The sequence below is a fragment of the Solea solea genome, chromosome 3, assembly GCF_958295425.1.
Source record: "Solea solea chromosome 3, fSolSol10.1, whole genome shotgun sequence".
In the NCBI taxonomy this organism is placed as follows: domain Eukaryota; kingdom Metazoa; phylum Chordata; class Actinopteri; order Pleuronectiformes; family Soleidae; genus Solea; species Solea solea.
In genome coordinates this window covers 6,225,151-6,252,093 of record NC_081136.1, presented here as the reverse complement: position 1 = coordinate 6,252,093, position 26,943 = coordinate 6,225,151, and the positions used below count along the sequence as shown (strand labels likewise).

The following is a 26,943-nucleotide window of genomic DNA, read 5'->3' as shown; positions in this document are numbered from 1 at the left end:
GTTCAATCCCCAGCATCTCCATTTCTAATCTGCAGTAATCCAAAGCAAATATTCATGCTCGGACAAATTCGTGCACTATCGATATATAACCTTTCAGCAAACAGTTTATGGTACTGCATGTATGATACTGTGGATGTTCCAGTTAATTTCACTTCAAACCTGCCTGATCATCACCTGCTGATATTTGACATTGTCGCCCCGGTGTCACCACTTTCTGAGTTTCATGACCATGGTGAGTTCACTGTTCTCACAGACGAGAAGAAATGACGGCCAAAAACAGCTACAAAATAATCCTTAAATATTGCAATCAGTCGGAATTATTCTCCTCATGCTAAAAATAACTACTCGCACATCCTAAATCCTGTCTGTCACTGCTTTTACTAAAGAGATATTAATAGATTCTACGATAATGTAAGAAGTAGCCATGATCTGATTGTTTCCTCCCCCAAATCACTAAATCTACTTGTAATTGAGCATACTGATGAGTTTAAGGTTTGATCAAAATAAAAAAATTATTATTATTTTGCCACAGAATTTACTGGTTAATATGGTACAGTCCATGTTCCAATATGGTTTCCAGTACAGGAAATAATATTTGCTATACTTCCTGACAAAACATTCAACACCAGTTTCAGGGATTTTAAATAAATGAATGTTCATTAAAGTAGTCTTCTTTCATATTAGGGCAACCATAACTGTCGTAAAACAAAAACTGTAACAGGAAGTAATCACAGCGTCGAACAAAATCAGGTTTACAGTATGGATCAGGTCGTGAAAACCATATTGGAACATAGTTCTCTTAATAACTACCTAAATCAGTCTATTACTGTGGACTACGAGAATATTTTTCACCCATTTTCTCAACTTCGACAACTGAAGCATCTAAAAAAGCTGTAACATCGTGAATGAACGTATGAGTAAAGGAGAAAACACAGCGAGAGAGAAAAGAGAGAAAAGTCTTACGGTGAGTTGTCTTCATCACCAGACAGATTCCAGTCATCGTCATAGGAGACCTGATGAAGCAGAATCACAAATACTTTACTAAGTATATTGGATATAGACATATTGACATCTGTGTATAAACAATAATATACAGGATATAAACAGTAAAAGAAAAGACTAGAATATCATAATAACAATAAGTGACTATATACTGTATAGTCAGATTTTTATTGTAAAAAAAAAAAAAGTTAATTACCATTTCAGGATACGGCTCTGTGACTTTTCTCAGCGGGGGTTTGAACTTCACTTGGTCAACTGTAAAGAAAACATTTAAAAATGTTTATCACATACTGTAGATTTAGTTTGGCATTGAGGCTACAAATGTATCTTTATAATATGGAAATGATCAATTTTGAATATAAAAAAAGAGTCAGGGAAGTTAATGATATCATCTGTGTTACTGTGTAAAACACAGCTGATCATTCAAATCAGGCTGGATCTTGTAATCGGTTACAAAAAGAAGAGCACAATATGTTCACTGTGGGGGAATTTCTGTTGCACATAATTGTCAAGTCTCTGCAAGTTGATGTCGATGCCGCGGTGAAAGCTGAGCGAGCACTGAAGAGGAGGTCAAAACATCCAAAGTATGTCTTTGTGTTTGTCGTAAGTGGAGCCAAACGTGCCAAATAAAACGTTTTGGCGTCATGTCCGTGTGCCATAGATTCAAACTACTGTATACAGATATATATATTCTATATGCATATCATGATATCAACCCTTTTCTGACTGGAAACAGAAGTTTTGTGAAACGCCCCCTCTCCTGCACCAAACCCCATAGAGAAAATCAGCATTTATAGCTCATTAACTAAAAGTAATATAAATAATCAGCTGATGGCTATTGTATTTTTCTGAAAACTACGAGAAACGTTACATTTGTCCATTTGGCAGAGAAAAGGTGTTTAAATTTGGGGTTTGACGAGATGGTTTGGCCAACAATTCAGAGGGGATGTAGCTCAGTGGTAGAGCGCATGCTTCGCATGTATGAGGTCCTGGGTTCAATCCCCAGCATCTCCATTTATAATCTAGATTACACAGTAAATTGGGTTATGTTGTGACACCCTATTAAAGAAACTGAAGTTTATACACCGCTGACTCTCCTGCATCAAACCCCATGTATGAGGTCCTGGGTTCAATCCCCAGCATCTCCATTTATAATCCAGATTATACAGTAAGTAGCAAGTGGGATTTTGATTACATTGGGTCCCGTTGTGATGCCCTATTAAAGACACTGAAGTATATACACTGCTCCCTCTCCTGCACCAAACCCCATAGAAAAAATCACCATTTATAGCTCATTAACTGAAAGTAATGTGAATAATCAGCCGATGGATATTGCATTTTTCTGAAAACTATGAGCAACATTACATTTGTCCATTCGGCAAAAAAAAGGTGGTTAAATTTGGGGTTTGACGAGATGGTTCGGACAACCACTCAGAGGGGATGTAGCTCAGTGGTAGAGCGCATGCTTCGCATGTATGAGGTCCTGGGTTCAATCCCCAGCATCTCCATTTATAATCCAGATTATACAGTAAATAGCAAGTAGGATTGCGATTACATTGGGTCCTGTTGTGATACCCTATTAAAGAAACTGAAGTTTATACACTGCTCCATCTCCTGCACTAAACCCCATAGAGAAAATCACCATTTATAGCTCATAAACTGAAAGTAATGTGAATAATCAGCCGATGGATATTGCATTTTTCTGAAAACTATGAGAAACATTACATTTGTCCATTCAGCAAAAAAAAGGTGTTTAAATTTGGGCTTTGAGGAGATGGTTTGGACAACCACTCAGAGGGGATGTAGCTCAGTGGTAGAGCGCATGCTTCGCATGTATGAGGTCCTGGGTTCAATCCCCAGCATCTCCATTTATAATCCAGATTACACAGTAAATTGGGTTATGTTGTGACACCCTATTAAAGAAACTGAAGTTTATACACCGCTGACTCTCCTGCACCAAACCCCATATAGAAAATCTGCATTTTTAGCTCAGTAGGACACAAGGGGTTGCTGGTCTACTGCTGCCTCATTTGGCAAGTTTGTGTCACTCAAGTAAATCTGAGCGAAGGATCTAAAGCACCAAAGTCACAAAAATTACACATTTAAATTTACAGATGGAGGCAGCAGTGGATCAAAAACTCCTGTATGCCGTGATGTAAAATCCCTGTGGCTTGTTTGTCTAAATATGAATAAGATACTGTACAACAGGAAGTGCAGGTTAAAAAAATCACAACGCTTTATAATATTAGAACGGGCAAAGAGTGAAACTATCACACTATCAAAACACTTGAGCCACAAGAGGCCTTCACGCTGCTACTTCAGCAGTGTGAAGTCACTGGTGTGTGTGTGTGCGACAGAAGCACCACTGTCTCACACACACCAGTGGCATGTTCATCTGCACTGCCACCGTCTGACGCAACGCTCCGTCCCACATGTATAGACGGGTTCGGAGAGCTGGGACACACTGAGAGCCCTTTGTCCTCGGTCATATCATGGAGATTACAGCAGTGAGAGCTGGGGGTCGACGCGGACAATGAGGCGACTCATCGACAACAAGCAGCGCCAACCAACATACAGTAGATTTACATATACCCAGTCACGAGCCCATGCAGCAACGACCAGCAACCGCTACGATCAAAGTCTGCAGCAAACAACGGTTTTGAAACGCAAACAATGTGCACACTTTGTTTCTGACCGTTCAGGGTACTCTCACTGCTATAGAACTGGATTTAGGACTTCAAGTCAATGTCTGAATCAGGCCTGATACAAGAATTACAGGAAGAATTACAAGAATACAAGAAAGAAAAACACCAGTGGAAAAAATGGAAAATAGTGGCTGATAAATAGTGATAGTGATAAACTGGCTAAATTTCTCATAGACTTACCGTTTGGGTTGAAATTAGATTAAGGTTAATGTTAAGGTTTCTGAATCCTGGTCCTGGCAACCCATCGCGCTGCATGTTTTTGATGCTCCCACACACCTGATTCAAATAAATGGGTTGTTATCAGACTCTTGCAGCGCTTGCTGATGAGCTGACCATTTGAATCAGGTGTGTTGGAGCAGGGCAATATCTAAAATATGCAGTGCAGTGGGTCCTCAGGACAAGGGCTTAGAAAACCAGGGTAAGGGTAAAGGGATTGAGAATGCATTATGTCTATGAGTGGTCTCACCTGGAATACTCTCCAAGAATAGGTGTATGTGTGTGACTATCAGAGGCGCCATGGCTTAGTTGGTTAAAGCGCCTGTCTAGTAAACAGGAGATCCTGGGTTCAAATCCCAGTGGTGCCTTTATGCCCATGTAGGATAAGGTTGAGCTGGTTAAAATCCTGGGAAAGGTGCCCTAAGTAATAAACTTATGTCTCACATTGCTCTTCAGACAGCGTCCTCTCCACTGGCAGGTGTTTCCCTGCAGACTGAATCTTGTCTGGAGCCATTTCCCCAATCTGTCAACACAACATTAATATTTGAGACACACCAAAACAAAGAATGTCTACTCCCTATAAAACAAACCACCACTGTATTATTGTTATCTGTTGTCCAGCCTATCAGTGTTTCACTGACCTCAAATTCATTGTCGTCCAGGCTGTGTGTGTGTGAGGAGTGGAGCTCTGGGTTGTTGGCCATGTCCAGAAGCTCGATGACCAGGTTACGAGTCAGTAGCTGAGTCACAAATGGATGCTGGGGGAGGACGTTACACATTACACACTTTAAACACTACTAGGAAACTTGTTTTATCTTAGAAAACAATTTAAAGGGTAAAAATGGCAGTGAAACACAGTAAAACTATTAAAAATGTTCTGTCTTTTGAAGGATATTTAGCTTCTATGTGCAGCACATTCTCTATCAGGAGCAACATGGGGTTACGTGCCTTGCCCAAGGACACGTTGATATGTAAACTAGCAGCGTCAGGAATCGAACCCATAACATTCAAGATAAGAGGATGACTCCTTCTACCACTGAACCACCTTGTGTACTCCCCTCAAAAACATATTCATGCACAAAAAACAAAAGCTAGTTAACTTCCTAACCTGCAGCAGCGTCTCGGCTGAAGGCCTTTTACGAGGGTTTTTAATGAGAGCCATCTTCACAAAGCTTTGGAAACCCGCAGACCTGCACAAAGAGAGACAACAGTGACACAGTGAGAATGAAATGTACCCTCGTTTATGACGTCAAAGGAAAACACAGGCAGGGAAAAGACTCACCACTTTGATTTATCCTTTAGTTTGGGAGGCTGGAAGTTGCTCTTGGACATCAACATCAGCGCTCTGAAACATAGTTTTAAATGTCAGCACGCTGTAAAACGTCAAGTGTTTATAGCCAGTGACAGTCCAGCGATGTTATATAAAACAAGTCTCTGCTGCGAGTTAGAATTCCACCGCTCTCACCGCATCGGGTGCAGGTCAAACATGGGTGGCTGGAGCTCAGCCAGCTCGATGGCGGTAATGCCGACGGCCCAGATGTCGCAGAGGTGGTTATAGCCGCCCTTCTTCTCCACTGCAGCCACTTCTGGAGCCATCCTGCTCACACAGGGAGACATTATTGGTAGATTATTATATTATAAGACAGGTGTTTGCTATTAGGAGACTTAGAGGACAATGGGGGTATTTTTAACACAGAGCATTCATTCTGACACAACACCTACGCAGCATTTTTACAACAGTGACTAAGCAATAATACATGTGGAACCACAACAGACACAAGTTTAACAAAACAAAAGGTGTCTTAACTTATCTAAAAATATAATACAAACTGAAATGAAGTTAAAAGGATTTAAAGAGATAGTTGAGTGTGAAGTGTTGAATGTGCTCCCTTTAGCTGGGAGCTAGCATGAGACTGGCTAGCTAACAAGCTCTCCATGCCAGCAAGGAAAAACTTATTTCCGCCACTTAGCAAAAGGCAAACCTTGTCAAATCTATGCCACCTTGAATCTATGATACCTTAACTGGATGTTAACCTTTTTAATTATACCACTAAACAGCCTTTTCTGACAGAAAACCTGAAAAGGAAACTCCATAGAGAAAATCTGTGTTTCTAGCTTGTGTGTACACAGGAGCTGCTGGTCTAATGGTCACTTAGATTAATCCAAACAAAGAATATCCAAAACCAAAGTCACTGAATAAGCCACTTGAAGGTTTAACAGGATCAACAACTCCTGTCAGCTGCGATGTAAAACTACTTATTTTCTCTATGGAGTTTGGTGCAGGGGAGTAGGAGGTCTACCGCGCGACACAAACTTCAGTTTCTAGTCAGAAAGGCTGTCTAATGGTGAGATAAAGCGACATAAATATTAAAAAGATATTGTAGACCTATTTTATTAGGTGAGATTTAAGTTAAGTGGCTAATTGACAGCCATGTTTTCACTGCGAGCCTGTTTTCAAGCACAAGAGAGAACTGTAAAAACACAGAAAGGACTCGGTTTCTGCCGAAACTCTGACAGGTTGGATTCCCATCATGCATGCTTCTGTAAACAGACAGAGGACAGCTCCATTTATCTTACCAGTAGGGAGTTCCTATAAATGACTTCCTTTTAGCCACCGAAGCGCTGATTTCTGCTGCTACGCCAAAGTCAGCTGGACAGAGACAGGGTGAAATTCAAAATCCAACATAAGTGGTCTATTTAAGCTGGCTTGATTAGGCTGAGCGGTGAAATAGGTGCTGCAGCTGTGTGTTCGATTCAAATCACCACTGACCCAGTTTCACGTCTCCTCTATCTGTCAAAAGGATGTTGGCTCCCTGCAGAGACAACGCCCATAACAGTCACCATCTCTTCACAGGATAACACACCATTTAATCATTACAATTAAGATAAAAAATAAAAACTGCTGTACCTTTATGTCTCTATGCATTTTGCCAGTTTCATGCAGGTGGTACAAACCCTGGAAAACAGTGTAAATAGTGTAAACATTGTAAAAAAACACACACACACATTAATATTGTATAATTATATTACTTTATAACTGTGTCACTCTACTTTCTGTCACGCTTCTTTATGTCTCGCTACTGTGTGTCTCGCTACTGTGTGTCATGCTACTGTGTGTCATGCTACTGTGTGTCTCGCTACTGTGTGTCTCGCTACTGTGTGTCACGCTACTGTGTGTCACGCTACTTTGTGTCTCGCTACTTTGTGTCTCGCTACTTTGTGTCTCGCTACTTTGTGTCACGCTTCTTTGTGTCTCGCTACTTTGTGTCAAGCTACCTTGTGTCTCGCTACTGTGTGTCACGCTACTGTGTGTCTCGCTACTGTGTGTCACGCTACTTTGTGTCTCGCTACTTTGTGTCTCGCTACTTTGTGTCACGCTACTTTGTGTCACGCTACTTTGTGTCTCGCTACTTTGTCTCGCTACTTTGTGTCACGCTTCTTTGTGTCACGCTTCTTTGTGTCTCGCTACTTTGTGTTCCGCTACTTTGTGTTCCGCTACTTTGTATTATGCTACGTCGTGTTGGGCTACGCCATGTTGTGCGATGTTGTGTTATGACATGTCATGTTAGGTCATATCGGATTATGTTACATGACGTTACATCACGTTATGTCACCTAATGTAACAGTGTAGCGTTACAGAAAACACACAATGCATGGCGCAACAACTTAGCATAACAATGTAGTATACAAATTACAAATATAAATCTTTCAATTTAGGGTTAAAAGCAAAATGTCAGGACTTTAATCATTTACCACAGTTAATTTACTTAAATAACATTTAAGATGAGGTTGTACAAATTTTGGAAAATGTAATAATTTAAAAGAAATACTTGAAGAAATTACATCACAGTGGGCAAAAATAACTGCAGGCACTGGCAGATCATTTATATGGAAGAGTCTGAAAGATTCTATAATCGCTTTATTCAAATCAACTGCAAAGGTGATCAAACATGGTAAAAACTAAAAATAGAATTCAGAATAACAAGGCCAAGTTAAAATGTCTTCTCGATTGTTGTTGTTATTTTGAATGTGCGCTGTTCTGTCTGTTCTGCTCTCGACTGTGACCCAGTAACAGCAGCAGCAGTTACCTCCACACTGTATTTAGACGTCTGGTGACGTTAAATACTACTTAGCTCTTGTGTTGTTGGGGAAAAACACATGACTCACTCCGTCTGCATCTTATCTTTTTCAGTTTTTAACAATATAAACAACAAGAAAGCAGATTTTCACCCAGAAAGCCTTACCTGGAGCGTTTCTCTGCACACGTAGGCGATCTGTTTCTCCCTTAATGGACCCGTCACTGTGGAGAACACTTTGATTAATAACTCAGCAGAAAGAAGAACCTGCAGGTACATTTATAAGAAGAAGATGAAAAAACCTGCTCTGTTTCTAGTTCACTGTGCCAGTGTCGTCTGTTTTAAAATAAATATACTAATGTCGCAAATGAGTCTGACAGAGTCAGATTAGACATCTTATTCTGATTAGAAATGGAAGTTGGTAAACCGCTCACTTTCCCACACCAAGGTCCATTGAAAAAATCAACGTTTTTAGCTCGCAGGCACAAAGCAGCTGCTGGTCTACTGCTGCCTTAATTCATGAGTTTGTGTCACTAAGGTTAATCCTTACCTTACATTTCAAATACTGAAATAACAAAATAACATATATGAATCGCTGTTTTTCTCTATGGACTTTGGTATAGATTTACAAAGCGACAAAAAATTCTGTTTCCACTTAGGTAAGGCTGTCTAACAGTGAGATTAAGTGGGGGGTGAGCCTTTTGTTAAGTGGCTGAAATCAAATAGTAAAATTGTAATCTATATGTACCATGATAAATATCCTGGAGTGACCCTCCACCACAGTATTCCATGCAGATCCACAGCTTTGTGTTCCTGCAAAGAAAGAAACACGTACAGTATGTTGCTGCTTAATCTGCATCAGTAAATCACAGATTAACAGAAATTATGAAGAGCAACATGGAAAGAAATCAATGAGCAAATATAGACGCGCTCCAAAATTCTGAACCTAAAGCTTTGAACCGACAAATGCAACACATACAGTATCATCATCATCATCATCATCATCATCACAAGCTGCTGTGCCACGACTTCGCTAAACACTACAATGAGTGGGAGAGGAATCCAGCAGCAGTGCGGGGTAAAATAAAAAGTCACATTCCACATATTCAAGTCCACCAACAATCCCAGGAATCCCCCACATGTGAAGTTGGAAACGCCGCTTGACGCGCATCACGCACCTGTGGTAGCTGCCGAAGTAGGCCACGATGTTTTTGTGCTTGCACTCCTTCATCATGGTGATCTCCTGCTGGATGGACGTGATGTCGTCACCTGGACGCACAGGCGGTTATAAGTGAGCGGCCGGTGTCTCAGTTCAGATAATTACAGAGCAGTGAAACCACAGGGTTGAGGACAGGAGCGTGATTTATCTAACAGCTCTATCGCCAGTTCTCTAAATATACGATCCACATTTACAGAGCTGTGATAAGAGAGCTGCTGGAATGTGTTCCTCAGCTCTGCATTGTTGGTTGTTTGGGAGAAATCGATAATAAAAGAGACGGTGGATCAGTCTGTAACAAGCACATGGAAATAGACGTCACATACCTGGGTCCAGTTTGACAATTTTGATCGCTGCCAGTTCAGCCGTCCTGATGTTTCGAGCCTGAAAGGCATAAAAACATGTATAATATCATACACGTGGTTAATTATTCTCTCATTTATTGTCATATACTTTATTTTTATTGGTTGAAATTGATGATAAATTGTCTCCTTTGTAAGGATTGTGACATTGTCCCATTTAACTCATCATGTACCAAACCGTTGATGTGAATAAATAAATAAAGGACTCAGTGACGCCACCTGTGGCTGATAAGAGGCGTGCATGACTTCATGTTCATTTTCATAGTTGTAATTTAACATTTTATTTAGTGTATTTTACATGTTTTACAGGATTAAGATGATTGATTTCCCCACTTTTACCGTCACAATGGTCCAGTCCAATAAGGGCAGAGCCGAGGAGGGGTATAAGAAGCCACCTGACCATTATGTGGAGATGGGGAAGTAGTATTTTGAATGATTTTGAATTTGTTCATACTTTCACTATTTGCCTGAGACATTGGCTTTTTCTTCTTTTGCATTTTTGGTTCATAAAACCACAGCTTTTTTTTTTTTCTGTGCATGAACTTCTGTTTCCTGAGCAAAATATCCGGTTCACTTACTCCAGTGCTGCCAGCCACACTCAGCAAAAACAAAAAATCCTAATGTATGTAGCCTTACTACACCAGGCAACTTGGAGCTGCCGGGAAAAGGAACAGCAGCAACTTTCGAGGGGCACATTTTTCCATATTTGTGAGAAGCCTACATGTAAATTGACTGTGTCCAGGTGTATTTTTAGCAACAGAATCCTCCTCTGAAACTCTTCAGCCAACTGTGTGCAGCCCTCTCGCTTTACTAGCGCTACGTACTGTAGCTCTTGTGCTTCCACCTTACTTACTACAGCTTTAAGCGTTTAAACGCTGCATTCAACTGAAGTCCAGTTCAGTCCAGTACTTGTTCGGTCCGTAAAATGTCAGAAAGTGTTGAAGAATGTGGATCGGCGTTTACCAAACGTGGAAATGACAAAGTGTCTCAATGATTTCTTTGTTTTACGGAGCAAAGAAACCAGAAAATCTTCACATTTAAGAAGCGAGAGAAATCAGAAACCTGGCTTTGTTGAATCACAGCACAGATAAAACCTGATGTCATAACAACAACGCAGGCAGCAAAGATGACGGTGGATGTCGTTTACAAACAGCTGTGCCATGTTCTCAACTTCCTCATTTCTTCCTGGGAACACACCGAGCGCGCACAACAGCAGCCAATCACACGGACAGGTCCACGTCAACACAACCTGAGACTGGGCTGCGCTCACTTCCTGTTTTCTTTCCTGCAGCTCGGCCGCAGGACTTCCTGCGACGGCAGTGATAGTAGCGCGTCTGAAATGGGCTTTTTTTCACTTTGCCCCAGAGCCTGAAATAACAGCCGCGGGCTCATGGTTACGTTTTTTAAAATTAGGAGGAAGGAAGCAGAAGCTTGTGCACTCTTAAAACTCAAAACTGTCATTTCTTCACAATGAGAACTCGGCGTTTCCTACTGTAAACACACACGGAGAGAACAGTGAAACATGAAAACAGGCTGGTGATGAAAGATGAAATGTTGCCCTGTGCATTTACGTAAAGAAACAACATGATTGTATTGCACTGCTTTGTTATATATATATATATATATATATATATATATATATATTCTTAAATCCCCTTTAAGCAGGCTTAGCTGAGAATTATTGTTGAGTCCTCTTATTTTCTATATAAAAATTGTTAAGAAACAGTGAGCTCATGATTCTAAAAACCACACGTCTATAGATAAGTGTTTTAGTCATTTATGGTCTGCTTTAGGCAGAAATGAGGAAATGATGGGTATGATAATCATTTCCTGGTTATAAATTTAGTGTTTAGTTTTATGCACACCAAGCGCTGAGCTGGGATTAAAGGGAACGGAGTTTGGGTTTGCTGTTATAGCAGGACCAAAGACACCTAGACAAGTTAACGTTAGATAATCAGTCTTGTATAAAGTACCTTAAAGGGATACTTGAGTAAAAGTACAAGTATCTTACCAGAAAATGACTTTGGTAGAAGTTGAAGTCACTTTTTAAAAAAAAAAGTAAAAGTCTTAAAGTATTGATATAAAATGTACTTAAGTCTTAGAAGTGAGCAGAGTATAGAGCCATGGTGGCTCAGTGGTAGGGCGAGTTGTCTTTCAATTGGAAGGTTGTGGGTTCAATTCCTGGCTCTGCTAGTGTCCTTGAGCAAGACAGAATGGGGGAAAACTGTAGTGTAAAGCAGTTCATCAAGACTAGAAAAGCTCTATATAAATACAGACCATAATACCAACTCTTCTTCTGATTTTTATTTGATAGTAACAAAGAGAGTTAGATTTTGTGGAGTAAAAGTAAAAGTTGCCAGAAATATAAATAACAAAGTAAAGTACAGATATGTGATTTTTGTACTTATGTACACAAGTATTTGTGCTTTGTTACATTACAACACTGTAGCTGACGAACAGTCGTGTAAAGTGCAGGTCTCTACAGGATTACCACATTTCATAATGTGGCTTTGTAATTCAACTGTAACCCCGCCAACACACACACACACACACACACACACACACGCTGGTTTCGCATCCTTTGTGTGGACACTCATAGACATTCCCTAACCCTAATTTTAACCCTAACCCTAAAACCAGGTGTTAATCTTTAAAAAAACCCTGTTAAACGAGGTGTAGTGTAGACAACAGGCTGATCTGGAGAGGCATTAGCACTACAAACGCACAAAGTAGTGACTTATAAAGCAGTTGTTTTCGGTGTAACTGAAGTGTAGACCAGGACTTCCTGCCAGACGGAGCACAGACTCCGTCTGACACGGTCACTGAACTGAAATACATGTGAACGGGCTGTGATTCAGTTTCACGATCGCCGCCTTTCGAGATTTTAGACATTTCCTTTGCTAAATGTTGGAGATTAACGCACGCTTTCAGGGATTTTTAAGTCTTTTTAACTGATCTACAGTTCGGCATTGTTCGCAATCAGTCGTCGGCAGTCTGTCGACGTCACATCTTAGTATTCAGCCTCAGTTTGACCTGGAACCTTGTCAGAGACTGAAGAGAAGCTGTTTTTATTCTTTACTCCACACGACATGGACGTGGCCTCTGAGAAATGAAGTGATTCAGTCTGTGACCACGTGAAGACAGAAACTGTCCCTGTGTGGAGCCACAGAAGGACACACATCTGGATTAATAAGACACACACACACACACACACACACACACACACAGAGCAGTGTAATGAAAGTCCAGTGAATGCCCACTCGGTCACATGTCCAGAGGGTTTCACCTTTGACCCCTGCGGCTGCAGAGCTGCACATCATAATGTGCCATTGTCCGACTGTTCTCATTCACAGCAGATGTACAGGTTACACCGTGTGATGGTGATGTCACAGTCAGCTGATCGTTGTCATGTCACGGCGTAAAAGACTTGTGCTTTGGTCGACTTATGAACTATTTATGTAAAATATCTCATTGCGATTTTCTGAATGAAATATATGAGTGACTACAATTTGATTTGGGTAAAATATCTGATATCGATCTAATTTCAGCCTGTTTTATTATAAGGGATACAAATGAAAACACATTCAGGGAAACAAAAACATAGGAACATGAGATCTCACAAAAGTTACATAAAGGAGGGAAGCTGTCTATACACACACACACACACACACACACAGTCTAACCTGGCTGCTGTGTAAAAACCACCAACAATAAACCAAAAACATCACTTCCTCTGCAACACTACACACTTCTCATGGGAAACACACAAAAAAGCTGCAGTTTAAGATAACACAGATAAATCTGCAGCAACAAATAAACATATGTATTAATCTGTGAGGCTGTTATTAAGTACGACGGAGTATTAGGCCAAACTGAAGAGAAAAAACATTTGATCTTTGGAGAAATAAAGTCGTAATATTGCAAGAATGAAGTCATAATTTTAAGAGAATAAAGTCGGAATGTTATGTTGTTCTCATATTTATCAAATTAAAGATGAATCTGGGTTAATATGAAGACAGCGAGCTCAGTAAGACGAGGTGGACGAGATTCTGGACCGTCCAGAACCTTAGTTTTTAGCTTATAGTTCACTGTTTCTCCTTCTGTTTGTGTGTCTGGAGGATAAAAATGAAACAATACAAAATTCTTGTGTTTTGCCTGTGCAGGATGCACAAGGCACCGGTGGCGGGTTAGCAGCACAGGATGTTTGCATCCTGACACCACAGTCTTCAAGTGACGAGAGACGACACACACACACACACACACACACACAGACACACACTTCTTCTTCTTCACTTTCCTATACTGAAGACAGTGTGTAGATACTGCATGTAAACGTCATGTTAGGTTTGATATTTCAGCCAAAAACAGACTCAACAGACCAAGAATGCGTGAACCTGTTGTAACACAAATAGGACAACGTGCTGCGAGACAATAAGAGACACTAGGTGTCTTTAAAGGTCCAGTGTGTCAGTATAAGTGTGTTTGTATACGTGTGTAATCCCTTCAAAATAAAACTCATTTAGGTTTTTCTTTTTTTTAAGCCTATTTGTTTTTACTTAAGGCAAGGGCCGAGCTTTACAGAGGCCGCCATTTTGTGCCGACATGTCTCTACAGCAAGCCTGAATGGACAAACCAGCCACTTTGCAACACTCTTTATGGTATGTACAGGCCACCGTAGTTTCCTGGCACTCTTGGGAATTTAATATCAATATCGATATTCAATATCCCAATTTTTATACGTCACTTAAAAATAATTGGCATACAGTGCATGTGAACAGTTATATCATTTTCTGGGTTGTCATTCTTCAACTTTATCACTTTTAATATCAACAAACCGTAATAAATAGATCAATCTAATTACATCAAATACACTTAATTTTCCTTTCCCCCCATAAAGTATGACACAGTAAACAAACAGCCAACAACGAACATGTAATATTAATCTGAAGAAACTGCTCTAAAACACATGGGCAATGTGGGCAAAATATAGATAGATCATTTTTTGTTTTTATTTTATGCCAGTTAAAATGTTACCAGTTACATGTAAAAAGTTCTATTATAAGAGCTGTCATTCTTGCATTAGAACAAAGTAACAGTGGATATTTTTGATTTAGATGGCGGCATGGTGTTAAAAATCTATCCCACACTGATTTTTGAACTGAAGTTCAAGATTAGATCAAGATTCTCCTGGTAAACAGACAGCCAACAAGGAAAACATCAGTGATGTAATATAAATACTAGATAGATAGATAGATAGATACATACATAGATAGATAGATAGATACATAGATAGATAGATAGATAGATACATACAGTATATATATATATATATATATATAGAGAGAGAGATAGATAGATAGATAGATAGATATGATGTAAAAAAAAAAAAAAATCATGAAATTTCACATTTCCACACACATGGTATGGAGAGAGACCCAAACAGCCTGCAGAGCGGAAGTGAAATGTGCTCCTCACTCACCTTGAACACGTCTCCATAGGTGCCGCAGCCGATCCGGTGAATTAACTCATAATCGTCCAGAGGATCGAGGAAGGAGACTCCTATGTTCCTGTCCATGTCCATGTCTGCAGCTGTGGACACTCTGCTGCTGCTGATGCTGCTGATGCTCACACACACATGAGGAGGAGGAGAGGAGGAGGAGGAGGAGGAGAAGAGGAGGAGCAGATGAACTCTCTCCGCCTCGTTAATGGAGCTGATTGGAGTTGATTAATTGCTGGAGCATCGATCAGACTGAGTTCACTCGACAGCCAACGCTCACACACTGGCTGTGTGAGTGTGTGCGGAGCCAAAGCAGCAGTGTGACGCATGCGCAGACAATCCTACACTGTAAAACATGACAGCAACAGGGTTCACCTGTAAGATCTCAATCAAGACAAACCAGGGCCGGCACTAGCCTTCATGGGGCCCTAAGCAAAACAACTCCTGGAAAAAAAAAAACTCACTCTAACCTATCTATATATAATTTTATATAGCTACAAAAACAAAATATATAATAATAATAATAAGTTATTTTAATTTTATATCTGTGAAACTGCTATAGATTGTTTTGACAGGAAGTAGCCACTGTCGTCCATATTAGAAACCCAATTTCTACTTGAAGCTACTTCCTGATACTGCTACTGTTTTACGAAAGTCGTGGAAACAGGAAGTAGTATTTTGAAATTGAGTTTGAAATTTTTTGTCGTCAACTGGAACCAGAGTTTATACTATAAAACTACAAAAAAACAAACAAATATAACATTATTTTAGCTTAAAACTCATTTGAAACTGCTATAAATTGTTTTGACAGAAAGTAGCTGGACTTTGCACATGCATAAATGGAGGCTGTTTTAAAGGTTTAGACAGGAAGTACTATTTTGATCCAAGATAATTGTTTTGCAAAGTGGACCAAGTTCCTTAATGTCCACCCCGCTTTCACACAATTTTAGGGTCTATGAATAATACCACGTCCACAAACAAGTTTCTTTTGAATCAGCATGATCTCAGATTACTTGTAGTTAATTAAACAGCCCTTTAATTGAAAATGTTCCATCTAGAAAATTGTTAAAAATTCGATTATTGCTGGTTCGTATTGTGCTGGTGCCTCATCCAGAGAACGCTGGTCTCCTCCTTTTTCTTGCTTTTACATCATTTTGTGGTGTTAAGACACAAAATTAGTTTGTTTTATTAACATAACCATACTGCATTTGTGTGTACTTTGGGCATAAATGAAGACAAGACAGGTCACACACATCCTCGCGCTCTACTTCCATCAAGTCTTTATTACTTGAATTTACAAAACAAGAACAAAAACCACAAGTCCTCAAGCAAATCGGATGTAGCAGGTCCACCTAACGTGGCTCGTTGTCAACAGTGCATGGTCTTCCTGGTCTTCTCTACTCGTCGAAAAAAAAAAATTGGGCCGAACTCAGCTAGTCTCAAAACTAAAAGGCCACCTTCTACTTTGGAGAAAAAAAAAAAAAAACACAAAAGCAAAAGTAAGGCAACATAGAGCTAGCAAGAAAGAAGCTGTCTGTAGAGCAGAGGTGGACAATGTTACACAGTAACTATCCTAAAATTAATCACTTCCAAGGCTTCAGTCATGTACAGGTTCCTACTGGTACGAGTCGATATTTACACATCTACGCGGCGAGTTCTGGTCGTCCTCGTTACTTTGGCTTCAAGCGTCCAAACAGACAAGTCGACGAGAGGTTTACGTGTGTAAAGTCCGTGTACAATTGGCTGCCAATTAAAACACAAACTGATGACCGGGGGGAAGGGGGAGGGGGGGTTTACAATGGATCGGCCAGAAAATGGGATCATTGCTTAAATAAAAGAACAGTGAAAAGAATTCTCGTCCTTCAGTTCGTGAATTGTGACATTTAAGCGCAGATCGTGTGTGTGCATGTCACGATATATTGCTGGGGAACTTACAAGGGTGCTTCACTGGAAACATTGATAAAAAAAATAAGGGTTCACAAACAAATAACGACGTTGAAGGGATAGTTTGGGGTTGCCGGGGGGCACAAGGAAATGAGGTTTGCTTCCTGTTTTAGTATACATTTTTTAAAAAAAACATGTTTTATAGCTTTACAGCAACAGGAAACTAACGTTTGTGTCACTCTCTAAACCGCTCCCCCCCCCCAACCAAAGTCCATAGAGAAAATCACAGATTCTACCTCACGTCTTACAGGAGCTGTTGACCCACTGCTGCCTCCATTCGTAGGTTTAACAACGTTATTTTCAGGCTTCAGTGTTTGAAATAATTTATTCAGATTTACATTAAATGACACAAACTTACCAAAAGAGGCAGCAGTGAGCTTAAAACGCTGAATTTCTCGATGGACTTTGGTGTGAGAGCGTAAACACGTGACAGACTTCAGTTTCCAGTTGGGAAAGGTTGTGTAACAGCGAGGACCAGTAGCAAAAATATTGTAATTGACATTGTAAACAGGCGGAGGTTTTAAATAGGTGGCCAAAACCTGCATTTCCTCGTGTCCGCACCAACTATTAAAAAAAACCCCTGAACTATCACTTGAATCAAGCGTCCGTGCAGCCTCACAGTTATATCGTACAGATTCTCGACAAATCGCCGGGGCCTACAGTGACTTGCGCTGCCGCTTCATGAAGGACATGGAGTAGTCTCCGGCGGGCGTGCTCTTCTGCCTCTTCATCTGGACCTGTGACTGCGCGGTGAGCTGCAGCTTGATGGCGCTGGAGTTCACCTTGGCCGCGCACAGCAGCCCCTTCATGCCTTTCATCTTCTCGCTCTGAAAGACCACGACGGGGCCGGCGGGGGAGGGGGACTCCTGCTGCTGGGACGACGGGGACGACGCGGGATCCGACATGGGGGACTTGGGCTTTCCATCTGCGTCTCCGACGCGGAGACCCTGCGAGGAGCGGCGGCGCCCGCCTCCCTCGCCCACCTTCTTGGGCTGGGATGCAGCAGCAGTAGCAGATGCTGCTGTCTGAGTGGGTGGGGAGGTGGGGGGAGCAGCGGGAGGAGAGGACGAGTTCTGCTCCTCCAGCCTGGACTCCCTCCTGGGTCCTCGTCTGCGGCCCTCCCGCGGGTCATCACTGGACTGGTCGTCATCGTCCTGCGTCTCCGGCTCTTTGGTGATGATGGACACCTTCTGCCGCACCTTTGGAAGCAGAACACAGAGCTATTTTTAGCCGCACAGCATCAACACATCAGGCGCGACTTCTGTCACTCTCGTCTGGCTTTTCTTTTTGTTTTTAATCTTCAAAGTCCCCGATAATCTGAGCTCCTCACCTGGGCTTCAAAGCGGCTCAGAGACTGGACCAGGTAGGTGGCCCAGCCCACGTGGAGGACCGGCGTGGGGCTGCCCTCCTCCCATTTGCAGATGCCGTCATAGAAACGCAGCAGGTGGGCAAAGCATTCTGGGTCGTGGAGTGCTGAGAAAACAGCAGCCTGTTTAGAGAGCTCCTGGACGACAAACACAAGGAGTTGCAAGGAAATCAGATTAATCAGTCAAATCCTTTATTGCCTGCAATATTTTGTGTTCTGTCTTTGTCCAAACCAAATTTCCCCCTTGAACTAAAAAAAGAATGCTATGAAATTTTGCTGATTTATATTATCTATCTATATATATATATATATATATATATATATATATATATATATATATATATGATGCCTTCAAACCAAATATGAAGCACATTATGCTGTCGTAAATTATCGGAAGAAACAATTTTATGATTCTTTTAAGTTTTTTTCCTCAATATTTTCTTCTACTGACAAACAGGAAATTAGATTTTGCTCACAAACACACCAGCTGTAAGGATAAGCGACGTTCACCTGCTGTTTCACAGCATCACACTCACCTTCTCTGCTCCTTCTCCTCCCTCTCCTCCCTCCCCAGGACTATCTGCAACAACCGTCTCCTTCAGCAGGGTGGGGATAACGTCGTTTGCAATGTCAAAGAATTCTTTATAAATCTCCTCGTCCTCCCGGAAATAGTTATATCTGCAGAAAGACATAAAAAAAAAAAGACATAAATGTGTGCTTTTAAACAACAAAATGCATCTTTATTTCCTGGATTAGGAGACATGACAGCAGTCAGATTAGACTTTGGTGACATGAAGTGAACTTTGCTGCCGCGTCTACAAAGAATCCACTGTTGTGAACACACATACACTTCCCTCTTGTGATTGTGCAGAGAGGGAAAGGCCGAACGTTGGGGACAATGCAGGAGCAGGAAAAAGGAAGCTGATAGATGTGGAGGGAATGTGTGCTCTGGTGAGTCTGCTGGTATTTTTAGCTGCGGCTCATGAACAGTGCGTTTTTAAAAGAGGAGGAGAGAGTGTGACGGACGCAGAGCCGGACACTTCCTGACTCAACCACCGCACCCTGTCACGCGGCGCGAGGCTGAGCCGCTCTTAAACTGAAGAGATTCAACAAAATGCACAAACGCAGAGGGAACTCAATCTCAAAATCAGCTCAATCTCAGACGGCGACTGCTGTTTCAGAGCTGAGATTGATGAGGACGGTCATAATTGATGTGGCAACTTTCAGCCTTGTTTATACTGCCACCCTGTGTTCATTTTACCACAGTGTTTCCAGAACAAAGGCCCTGCTGTTAAAAAGTGTCAAAAGTGATGACTATGACAGGGCTGCAATTTAATTTAACCTTTTTTTTTTTGATTGTTCTGTGCCAATTAAAAATGCAATACAGGCCATTTCAGGTTTTCTAAATTAAATAGGAACACAGCAGTATGGATGTTGACTTAATTTTGGCAGTCTACGGCTTTCAGACATCAAGATCATCAATATTTCAGTACTTTCACTTCTAACCAGTGCAAATGAGGCTCAGGGTTCCTACGCTTTTTAGAAGGTCAAATTCAAGCACCTTTCAAGGTCAATTTTCAGTTTTTTCCAGCACCTTACAGCTGTGGTATGAATACATACATGCTGAAAAACTATTATTTTAGTATTGTATTACATTAAAAGTGATGGCATTATGCTAAAAACAACAAAACATGTGGTTTAGAAAACACAAATGCAGAACTAAACAAGGTCCTAACAAAGCAGCAGAGTTGTGTGTAGAATCCGTGTGAACTCACTCCTGCATGACCTGCGCTGCCTCGGCCCAGGACTTCAGAGCCTCCTGCACGTTCCTGTGTCTGTAGTGGAAACCGGCCAGGTACATGTAGGGATAGATGTGCTCGTTGTTGTAATGCGTCTGAGCAGAACTCACAGCCTGAGAGACAGGGAGAATGTGAGTTGCCCATTAATTAAATGAAGAAACACAATATGCCACACATTACCGTCACAGTAGAGGCAGAAATGAAATCGGACAGGAAACCCACAGACAATACAAGACAATAGTTACTGATAAGAAGAGCTACACCTTCAGGAAGGTTTTGTAAGTGCTTATATGATACTGATACTACTTTATAAAGGCAGCTATTAATTATTATTTTCTCAATGAATTAATCAAATAGTTGTTTTGTACCATAAAATTATGAAAAACGTTGATCAGTGTTTCCTAAACCTTGAAACGATGATGTTCGTATCTTGTTTTGTCCACAAAATGAAACTATTACATTAGAAGGATTTCTTTGTTATATGGAGCGAAATAAACCAGAAAATACTCACATTTAAGGTGCTGTATTTAACATCAACAGTTCACTAGGACTAGGACCAACTAGAATCTTTTAGACCAATACTAAAGCCGTTACGCATTAATCATAATATAACCAAATTGATGCAAAACTTAACGATACTTTATTATTATTATTATTATTTTATTACCTTGAGGTGGATCTTCATTGGGTTCTCTTTGCCTGGGATCGGGTCCTGGTCCTCCAGGTCTGCCAGAGTCCCCATGGCCATGGGATACCTGGAGGAGAGCAGGAGGATAAGGGTTTCAGGAAGTACAAAACGTTTTCCACAAAAAAAGGGAACGTGTGATGTGCAGAATTGTTTTTCATAATTTCAGCGACAAACTCTCACCTGTCCAGGTCGCCTCGATCATACAGTGTCCATAGGAGTTTCTGTTCGATCAGAAAGAACAAAGGAGACATTTAACAGAGACATAGTTTTGACTGTTATGAGCTGTTCATTAATTCCAAGTGTTTAAAAATTAGATTTCATTACTGCTGGTCAATGTGCTAAAGAAATAAGTTAAGATCTTTATTTTCTTAAAGAGAAGTAGACCTTTATTTCCCCCACTTTTCTTGATAATGCACACTTCCCCCGTGCAGTTCAACGGTTGTCTGAGTAATAGTGAGAGACTGTACAACAGCTTTCACTGTGTGTTTGTGGAAGTCCTGACCTAAATGTCAGAGAATTTCCACAAACGCTGAGTGAAACCGAGAGCTGTGGTTGACAGGAAGAGACGTTGCTGCTCACCTGCTGCAGCTGCAGCAGTTCGGAGCTGTCAGTGTGCAGGTCCAGTGATGGGTTGATGGCACAAACCATGAAGGCCACCTCCATGTTTCTGTCGCACTTCATGTAGGAGCCTTTCAGGTAGAGCCAACTCTGAAGATCAAACACACACACAGAAAGGAGTGCATCAGGAGGGAATAATGAACACAACCTGAATATCACACACCAGAGTTGTATCTGACTAAAAATGCCCTTTCAAAATCTATTTGCTCACATTCCTATAACTGGAAGAATATAGTGCTATGTGGCCTCTCCAATTCCTGAAATGTTTAATTATGTGCCTATAAAATGAGAAAAATATATCTTCTGACTTTGGCAGCCCCACAGAAAAATGTGATGCTAAAACTTAAAGGGCTATCCGATAAATTAGGCGTATCCACTAAAGTGCGGCTCAAAGTCCAAGTGCGTCACTGTTCATCAGTGTTTGTACAGAATATGAATGTAAACACGCGGTAATTAAACTTCCTGTTTAACAAACATGAATGTGCCTAAGTGGGGACCAATGTTCGCTAACGTCTGTTCATCAGTGTTCGTACACAATAATAACATAAACGCTCTATTTAACAATCATGTAGAGAAGTGATATTTTCACCATTTTGGTGTCGGTTTAATGAAGATTTGTGTCCTATAATGACTTAAGAGGGTAGTAAATTTGAAATCTGATGCTACACAAAAACGAATAATGCGCCAAGGTCAATATTTTGGCTAATCTTTGACATAACCAAGGCTGATTAAGAAATATTTGTTATATGGAAAATAACTAAAAATCCTGATAATTATTCAATATTTGATAGTTTTCATCAGGATTGAAGTTTATCAAAAGACTTAACCAAAAAAAGAAGCCAAAAAACATGAATCTGCATTATTTTATGGCAGTTTTTGGAAGCTGACATGTTTGTCACTAATGACTTAAGAGGGTAGTAAATTTTAAATCTGATGCTACACAAGTCAATATTTTGGCTTATCTTTTAACCCAGCAACCATTTGTTATATGGAAAATAACTACTTTTTAACTTTACTTTATAACTACAGTGACATCAAGTTATTAAAAGAATATTAATCTGTAAAGTTTTAATAGCAGTTTTTTGGAAGTGGACATTTTTGTCTAACTAATTTTCCTGTGGGGTGACAAAGTGAGAAGAGATATTTTTATCACTTTAGAGGGACTTTAATGATACACTGTCCACAAACACAGCTGGTTTAGCTACACTCCTGCTCTCTGTCTCCCCCTTTCTCCATCAGTGGTACTGCAGACTCACAGCAGGAGTCTGCTGAGCAGAGGACTGGAGAGAAACAGTTTTTCAGACTTTACTCCACATTTGTGCATTTTTTTTGCATTTTCAGTCACTATTTTTAAAACATATATAATGATTGAAAAGGAGACACTCTGCATTTGCTTTCCAAGTACTGTTACAGCCAGCCTATGAAATAAAACAAGACCCCCACTCGGCAAACCTGCCTTAAATTATTTCTTCTTTCTAAAGTAGCAGGTACAATGCCAGCATTTACAGGCACAAGCTGACAAATACAGCATTAGCATGACTGAACACTTTCCAGGCAGCTAAGGTATGCAACTCCCCCTTTAAAGGCAACAGGAATCTGACTCACTTGTGACTCATCTCAATAGCATAAAATGAGTCACATGTTTCTGATAAGACAGTTTGACACCGAGGGACAGGAGAAACGCCTCTGAGGCCATGTGTTATTAAATGATAAATCAATAAATCAACGACTATTCTGATAACTAATTAATCAGTTGGAATGTTTTTAGTCATTCAAACAAGCTGATTTTTCAGCTTCTTAAATGTGAATATTTTCTGGTGTCTTCGCTCCATTGTTACAAAGAAGTCAATAAAACTAAACAACAAGACATTTGAGAGAATCACATAAGCCTCACTTTTTCATTGACTCCTGTCGTGACTGTCTGCCCCCGTCGGTCTTCGTTACCCTTTCCGTGCCAGGTGACTTCGGCGGTTTCTTCACCGTTTTTGCCGAAAATCACCCATGCGTGGTCCTCGGACAGTGCCAGGTGGACGTCCTTCAGGCCGAGGACCTGGCAGGCTGCCACCACCGCGAATGCCACCCCAGAACTGTCCAGTTTGGTACCTGGGTTTAGTTCAACAAAGAAATGATTTAGTGATTTAAGATATCATCAGCTTGACTCCTCTTTCGCATTTAGTTCCCCTCTATGGGATTGTTGGTTTTATACTGCTGTTTGATTATGATGTTGTTTTCCTTCTTTTGTGTGTGTAGCTTGTTTATCTGGGGTTGTATATATGGGTCTAGACAAATTTCCCACTGAAGACAATAAAGAATATTTTCCATCTATCAGAAACATCTTTGTTAAAACTCATAGCAGTGACACTCTACCTGTGATGAGACTGAAGAGGGACTGGATGTGAGCCCGGTCCTTGAAGTACGAGCGACTGAGGCTGTTCCAGATCACGTCAGACACCTTTTTCACCAGCTCTCTGCTGGACCCTACAGGAGTCCTGCGGAACTGGGACAGGTCCACCGCACCGCGGATCTGCGCCGTGAAGCGTTCGTACAGTGCAGAGATCATACCCAGCTCCACTGTGGGGAAGCAGGAGGTGGGACAGTCTGGTTCCAGTGGTTCAAACCGTACCCCCGGGACATTAATGGGGATGACGCGGTTCACAGCCAGGAAGTGCTCAACGAAACCCAGGACCAGGGAAAGAAGTGCCAAGTCTGGTTCGGGCTTGCGAAGCTCAGCGTCAAACAGCTGAACAACGCCATCGATCCCCCGTAGAGGAAAGTGCTTTTTCTGGGAGGAGTGCAATCCCATGGTGTCAGTCACAACCAGATCTTCTCCTCACCTGCAATAACAATAACATGATACAGAGAAGTTACATAAAACAAATCATCAGAATGAAACTAAATTAATCGATACTTTCTGAGAATCTACCATGTCTGTAGTTGTACCAATTACCAGTATAAACATGGCAAAATAAAAAATCCCACTCTCTCACTATCAATGATCAATGTATTCATGATATTTCAGTGCCAGACCTTCATAACAAATAAATAAAATGAATGAAAAAAATTGTCTCATTATTCTTTTTTTTTTGTTGCTGAGGTCAGATAAATTAAAAAGATATTAAACCAAATAGAAGAGAGAAAAAACTGAAAAGCATTATTTTCAAAAAAACATGCAAACTCTATGCAGAGCCTTTATTACACATTATTATATTTTATATAAATAAATATATTTTGGTTCTCTCTCACAATGTACTCACTTGTAATGCTTCTTGGGATTTTACACTATTTTAATTAGCAACTTCGACCGATGGATAGTCCTTTAACTTAATATATTTCCACAGATAATAGATATACATTACATAATCATACCTGAAGCATGAGGCCAGACACTGACCCTCGGCTGAGCAGCTTGACTCCTTACATAATGATGTTGGTTACATCAATGCTGCTAAAAGAGACTGTGTATGGCGCTTTGGTGGGCGGGGCACCGACTCCCGCTGCTACACACTCATCCATTCAACACAAAGCTGCACAGAAGCTACTACAAGTTACCCGGTGCTTTTTTAAATCGACGGAATGTCTACAAAACAGCACACAAGCTTCATCTTTTAAATAAAAGACAAAATAACTATGATAAACTAACCAGCTAGCCTGGTTGACTAACATGAGCTAACTAGCGCACCCCAGTTTAAGTTAACATTAGCTACCCATTTATGATTCCTGTGAATATAAAGTGTGTTATATAAATACTAAATCGTTTAGATGAAGGTAATAGTGGTGAAAGGAACACAATGTGAGCCCACACTGTCACTAACAGCTGTGAAAGGCGACTGTTGTCATGGGCAGCTAACAAGCTAACAAGCTACTAGTTAGCTTAACTCAACACTTTTGCGTTCCGCTCCGCCACCAAAAATACGCCGCCACACTCCGCTGCGGCGCCGGCTAAAATCTGCGAGCTCAAACCGATGCAGGGTTTTTCATTTCAGCCACATGTGAAGAGATTACATACCGGTTTCCTCAAAGCCTGCGCCACATGTTTTTGTTTGTGTCTCCCTTCTTTTGCCGCGCAGTCCGCTCCGTGTGAAATTGTGTTGCCAGCCGCTCCGATAGCGTAGCAATGCAGATCTCACAATCATGCGGACGCCGCCGTCACTGAGATTTCGGCAAGCGGGCGCGTTTGTAGATCTAACCCCAGTGTGCGCTCAACTTCCCGCGGTGCACGCTGGGAAATGTAGTGTATAGTATCTCTTTGTGAAGATTCCCAGCAGAGGGCAGCATGACGCCTTTGTGTGATAGACTACTGCTCGGAACAAAGGTAAACATTACATCATGGAAAAAAGACAACAGTAGGATCGACCACTACATTAGAATTTAATCAAATTCGCACAGAAACAGTTTTTCTGCAGTTTTATAAAAAAAAAAAAATGGTTGCTGTATTTTACTACAAAGACCTAAAAAAAACATTAATTGTGTGTTTCATTCTTCAAACAATGAATATTTAGTAGTACTATGTTAGAAACGCTTTTATTTTGAAATTATGTGAAATGTAATCAAAAATATTATTTCGATAAGCCTTTTTCACCGTCATCCCCAATAGTATGTGACTGACCAAACATTCAGTGGCTCCTGACCTTTATAGGGTATTATTGGTTCTTCTTCTTCTTTTCCTTTCAGCTGCTCCCTTCAGGGATCGCCACAGCGAATCAACCTCCTCCATCTCACCCTGTTCTCTGTATCCCCCTCTCTCACACCAACTAACTTCATGTCCTCTTTCACTACATCCATAAACCTTCTCTTTGGTCTTCCTCTAGACCTCCTGCCTGGCAGTTCCAACCCCAGCATCCTTCTACTAATATACTCACTATCCCTCCTCTGTACATGACCAGGGTATTATTGGTTAAATTCTTCAATTAATTTTGAATTTTAACAGGATTCCTCTTCATCGTGAAGATTTGTGTCATCTGTTGTTATGCACAGATACCTCCACACAATAATACATGCATTAACAATAACTAAATCATATGTTACAATTTCATATGTTACAGTTTTGTTTTAAATAAATAAAAAAAAATGATATTATCTTTAGCCAATACAAGGAGGTTCTGTTTACCAATAATACACAATTAAGCTTTAACAAATTTACTCCTTTGCCAAAGATAAACAAATGAAACGTCATTTTTACACAATATAACATGGTGACTGTTCAAGAATATTCTTTTTTGCCGCATTCAAGTACCGTCGGATATTTCCCCTACCCCGTTCAACAAATTGCAAATTCCATCTAATACAATTAGATTCTACCTGATTGATAATAATAGTTACTTAAACGTCTTTTATGATTCACATGAACAGGAAGAAACACGTTTTTATATATAATTCGAAGGGGCTTATACGTCATAAAACTTGAACAAAGTCATGTCAAGTCGCGTAAAGCTAAGATGTTGGAGTATTTGCGGA

At 40.6% G+C, this 26,943-nt stretch overlaps 2 protein-coding genes and 5 non-coding genes across 11 annotated transcripts in view; 5 read left to right on the top strand and 2 right to left on the bottom strand.

Annotated features, from left to right (window-relative positions):
• trnaa-ugc (transfer RNA alanine (anticodon UGC)) overlaps positions 1–21 on the top strand; it is a 72-nt gene extending 51 nt beyond the window's left edge. The window contains exon 1 of the tRNA in view: positions 1–21. This exon is cut by the window's left edge and continues 51 nt beyond it. This is a non-coding gene — a tRNA (tRNA-Ala).
• The window catches only part of map4k2 (mitogen-activated protein kinase kinase kinase kinase 2), a 33,990-nt gene extending 18,620 nt beyond the window's left edge, over positions 1–15,370 (bottom strand). For all 4 annotated transcript variants that reach the window (XM_058625582.1, XM_058625585.1, XM_058625583.1 and 1 more), the window contains exons 1-15: positions 15,057–15,370; positions 9,542–9,599; positions 9,178–9,268; positions 8,748–8,812; positions 8,168–8,223; positions 6,832–6,879; positions 6,694–6,736; positions 6,501–6,573; positions 5,389–5,520; positions 5,206–5,268; positions 5,032–5,113; positions 4,565–4,681; positions 4,368–4,446; positions 1,199–1,257; positions 964–1,013 (exon numbers count right to left, since the gene is read on the bottom strand). In XM_058625582.1, the coding sequence (XP_058481565.1) occupies positions 964–1,013; positions 1,199–1,257; positions 4,368–4,446; positions 4,565–4,681; positions 5,032–5,113; positions 5,206–5,268; positions 5,389–5,520; positions 6,501–6,573; positions 6,694–6,736; positions 6,832–6,879; positions 8,168–8,223; positions 8,748–8,812; positions 9,178–9,268; positions 9,542–9,599; positions 15,057–15,158 (1,118 nt within the window). In that variant the 5' untranslated portion in view covers positions 15,159–15,370. The remainder of the gene's footprint in view (positions 1–963; positions 1,014–1,198; positions 1,258–4,367; positions 4,447–4,564; positions 4,682–5,031; positions 5,114–5,205; positions 5,269–5,388; positions 5,521–6,500; positions 6,574–6,693; positions 6,737–6,831; positions 6,880–8,167; positions 8,224–8,747; positions 8,813–9,177; positions 9,269–9,541; positions 9,600–15,056) is intronic.
• On the top strand, positions 1,945–2,016 carry trnaa-cgc (transfer RNA alanine (anticodon CGC)). Its single transcript has one exon. It is a non-coding gene; the product is annotated as a tRNA-Ala (tRNA).
• Positions 2,439–2,510, top strand: trnaa-cgc (transfer RNA alanine (anticodon CGC)). Its single transcript has one exon. It is a non-coding gene; the product is annotated as a tRNA-Ala (tRNA).
• Positions 2,799–2,870, top strand: trnaa-cgc (transfer RNA alanine (anticodon CGC)). Its single transcript has one exon. It is a non-coding gene; the product is annotated as a tRNA-Ala (tRNA).
• trnat-agu (transfer RNA threonine (anticodon AGU)) lies at positions 4,218–4,291 on the top strand. The gene has a single exon. It is a non-coding gene; the product is annotated as a tRNA-Thr (tRNA).
• Positions 15,371–16,331: 961 nt separating the features above from the next.
• On the bottom strand, positions 16,332–25,689 carry men1 (multiple endocrine neoplasia I). 2 transcript variants are annotated; one of them, XM_058626091.1, is made up of 10 exons: positions 25,496–25,689; positions 23,857–24,323; positions 23,384–23,592; positions 21,451–21,579; positions 21,052–21,092; positions 20,851–20,938; positions 20,160–20,296; positions 18,921–19,062; positions 18,349–18,522; positions 16,332–18,217 (listed from the first exon to the last, which is right to left on the bottom strand). In XM_058626091.1, the coding sequence occupies exons 2-10, from the start codon at positions 24,290–24,292 to the stop codon at positions 17,675–17,677; spliced, it is 1,899 nt and encodes a 632-aa protein (XP_058482074.1). In that variant the 5' UTR covers positions 24,293–24,323; positions 25,496–25,689; the 3' UTR covers positions 16,332–17,674. The 2 variants fall into 2 exon arrangements, with proteins under 2 accessions (XP_058482074.1, XP_058482075.1); XM_058626092.1 differs by lacking the exon at positions 25,496–25,689 and adding an exon at positions 24,856–25,473.
• Between the last annotated feature and the right edge of the window lie 1,254 nt (positions 25,690–26,943).